The 3,015-nt window shown below is 41.2% G+C and overlaps 1 protein-coding gene across 1 annotated transcript; it reads left to right on the top strand.

Annotated features, from left to right (window-relative positions):
* Nucleotides 1-509: 509 nt before the first annotated feature.
* On the top strand, nt 510-1,526 carry si:dkey-51e6.1 (14 kDa phosphohistidine phosphatase). Its single transcript, NM_001310944.1, is given in 3 exon segments — nt 510-680; nt 1,114-1,238; nt 1,348-1,526. Coding segments are annotated over 3 exon segments (363 nt in total). The 5' UTR covers nt 510-535; the 3' UTR covers nt 1,441-1,526.
* The last annotated feature ends 1,489 nt before the right edge of the window (nt 1,527-3,015 follow it).

The raw sequence follows: 3,015 nt of genomic DNA, 5'->3' as shown, positions 1-3,015 counted from the left end.
ATTTCTGACTTTACTGCCACTATTTACACATTCAATCAGAATGATAGTCAAACTGGAAATGTTCCTGTTTTTCTCCCTTTTTGGGGATTATGTTCACAGTTTTGATGAATATAAAACTATGAATATTAAAATACGCCGAACCATGTGTCCTGTATCATAGCTACATATATGACCTTTGCAGCAAAAAAACCCGCGTGAAAATCAGTAAGGTATTCACTGAGGTATGATTAATTAAATGTTCTGACAGGTCGTTTCACCTGCCAAAACAGATTACATTGAGTGGAGCAGCTGACCGGTCCAAGATGGCGGTCCCACGGCTCGTCAGCGCCAGTAGGCAGTAGCGGTCGATGCGGCGTCTACTCTTTATTATGTATATGGCCAAAACAACCAACTTGTCACTGTCCAAATTTATGGCCTGCACTAAATGCGTCAGCACACTCCTTCATCTGATTGGTCGGATACGCTAGTGGCTGATGAAACTACTAATGTCTGGTCTGCGCACTTTCCTCGCTTACACAACGGTTACACAGTTGCGATGGCAGACGCTTTGAATAAAGTCCCCGACGCTGAAATCGATCCAGAGGGAACATTTAAATATATTTTACTTAGGATAAAAGTAAAAGATGGAACTGAACACAAAGATATTGTGAGAGGCACAAAAAGTGCCGGGCAGTATCACAGTAAGTTTGCCATGTCTTTCGTGGTGTGCTCTGACTAGCACTGCTTTGAGGCACACATTGTGCGATGTACCCCAATCTTGCTTTTAGCTGTCATGAGCGATGTGTGGTTTCAGTCCAATTTTCTACAATTCTACCACTCTACCAAATAGTTATACATATATTTAACCGCGCTGTAGACCGAGGGAGCGGAGCTATAGCCTTTTAGGTATTGCACTATTGGCGCTGTAGTGTATTATATTACCCCCCGAAACTGCCGGCAAGCAAATATGCTGGAACAGTGTCAACATGTATTAATAAATATAGCAACATAATACCTAATAATCTAAGATACCAATGCCTATGATCCTTGGTCTGTATGAGCGGATGATGTAGCCTTCAAAAATCAAATTACATCCCTTTCAGTTTTCCTGTTTTATCACTCAATGGTTTTCAGATCATATATTTGAGAAGGTCACCCCACCTATAATAGCATTGGGATTGGAGTGCAGCTGCCTTGGAGGAGGGAAGATTGAGCACAACAGCAAAGACAAAAAACTGCGGGTGTTTGGGGAATCAACTGTAAGTGAATGCAGATTACCTATTCCAATAATGGCAGAATATGGAAGAGGAAATATTAAATCCAAAAACTTTTTTAAAAACCTTTTGTGTTTTCTTTCTTCTGTTTCAGGGCTATGGTAAAGCAGATCATTCAGTGTCTGTTGAGAAATTAAAGAGTGTCTTCAAAGATTATGAGATAACCTGGTCCAATGATAAAGAATAAAGGAAAACAACAGCAATTTACACTTATGTCTGCCAACATTTGACTTGCCTATGCACTGCTGCCAATAAAGAAATAAACAGAGGTGTAAAAAGTTAAATTATTTCACCAGTTTTCACCAGTGCTTGGCTGTGTTCACCAGGTGATGGAAGTTCTTTATTTAGACTTACATTAACTCACTTTACCTGGTAATTAGGTCTTACTTAGGAACTTACCTGGTGAACACAACAAAGTACTTTAACTTTGTACCTATACACCTCTGATAATACTGATGTGTCTGTTGACCTCCTTCAGTACACTTCTGATAATACTGATGTACAAATGTACCTCATTCACTACATGAATTACCTGAGCCAAAGTATTTTATTCAAATTTTGTACAATTTATTTGGTTTTAGCTTTGATCCTATTTGATCATGTTTGAAGAGAGTACATAGTCCTATTTGGTCATGCAGTAGAGTACATTGTACATCTGCCATTAATGGTCACATCCCGACAGTCAGGCTAAAACTTATAGTGTTTCTAAGACAGCTACATTATTGTATTGTACTGATTTACATTCTTCTAATTTGCAGTTCATTTTGTTTCAGCTTCGATCACATTTGGTCATGTTTAATAAGACACTGTAGAATATGTTGTATGTCTGTGGCGCTACTTGGCACCGATACATAACATCACAGAGGTTCTCAATTGGATTCAGGTCTGGAGAATGTGATGGCCAGTCAATGGCATCAATGCCTTTGTCATCCAGGAGCTGCCTACACACTCTGGGGCCGGGCATTGTCCTGCACCAGGAGGAACCCAGGACCCACTGCACCAGCTTAAGGTCTGACGATGAGTCAGGATTTCATCCCGGTACCTAACAGCAGTCTGGGTACCGTTGACTAGCACTTTGAGGTCTGTGTGACCCTCCAAGGACTTGTCTCTCCCAACAATCACTGACCCACTGCCAAACCGGTCATGCTGGATGATGTTGTAGGCAGCGTAACGTTCACCACAACATCTCCAGACTCTTTCACATCTGTCACATGCTTAGTGTGCTCATCTGTGAAGAGAACGGGGCACCAATGGCAGACCTGACAATTCTGGTGTTCTCTTGCAAATGCCAATATATGCTGCACGGTGCTTTGCTGTGAGCACAGGTCCAACTAGAAGACATCGGGCCCTCATGCCAGCCTCATGGAGTGTTTCTGACAGATTGGTCAGAAAAATGCACACCAGTAGCCCGATGGAGGTCATTTGTATAGGGCTCTGGCAGTACATACTCTGTGAAGCTAACCTGCAGAGTATGTTCAATTACACATATCTACCATGTCTAATTGAAAATTATGCAGAGAATTATGGATGAATAATAGGATAAAGAAGAAAATGGAGACTGATTTCAAGACTGAATGTTTTCGCCCAAGGTTAGCCATATACAGAGGCTTGTTTGTTGTAACAACCAAAATAAGTTACTCACTTTTACGTTGTAGATACGTAATTGTTTTACGTTACCAGTACGAAACCAGCACCAATACATATGTGTCAGTACGTCTTGACAACGTAATGTGTTTGCTGGGGTCTGACACCTTCAGTCTGC

The sequence above is a fragment of the Esox lucius genome, chromosome 8 (genome assembly GCF_011004845.1).
Source record: "Esox lucius isolate fEsoLuc1 chromosome 8, fEsoLuc1.pri, whole genome shotgun sequence".
Classification (NCBI taxonomy): Eukaryota; Metazoa; Chordata; class Actinopteri; order Esociformes; family Esocidae; genus Esox; species Esox lucius.
The sequence above is the reverse complement of the archived record's forward strand: the minus strand, read 5'-3'. Positions and strand labels throughout refer to the sequence as shown.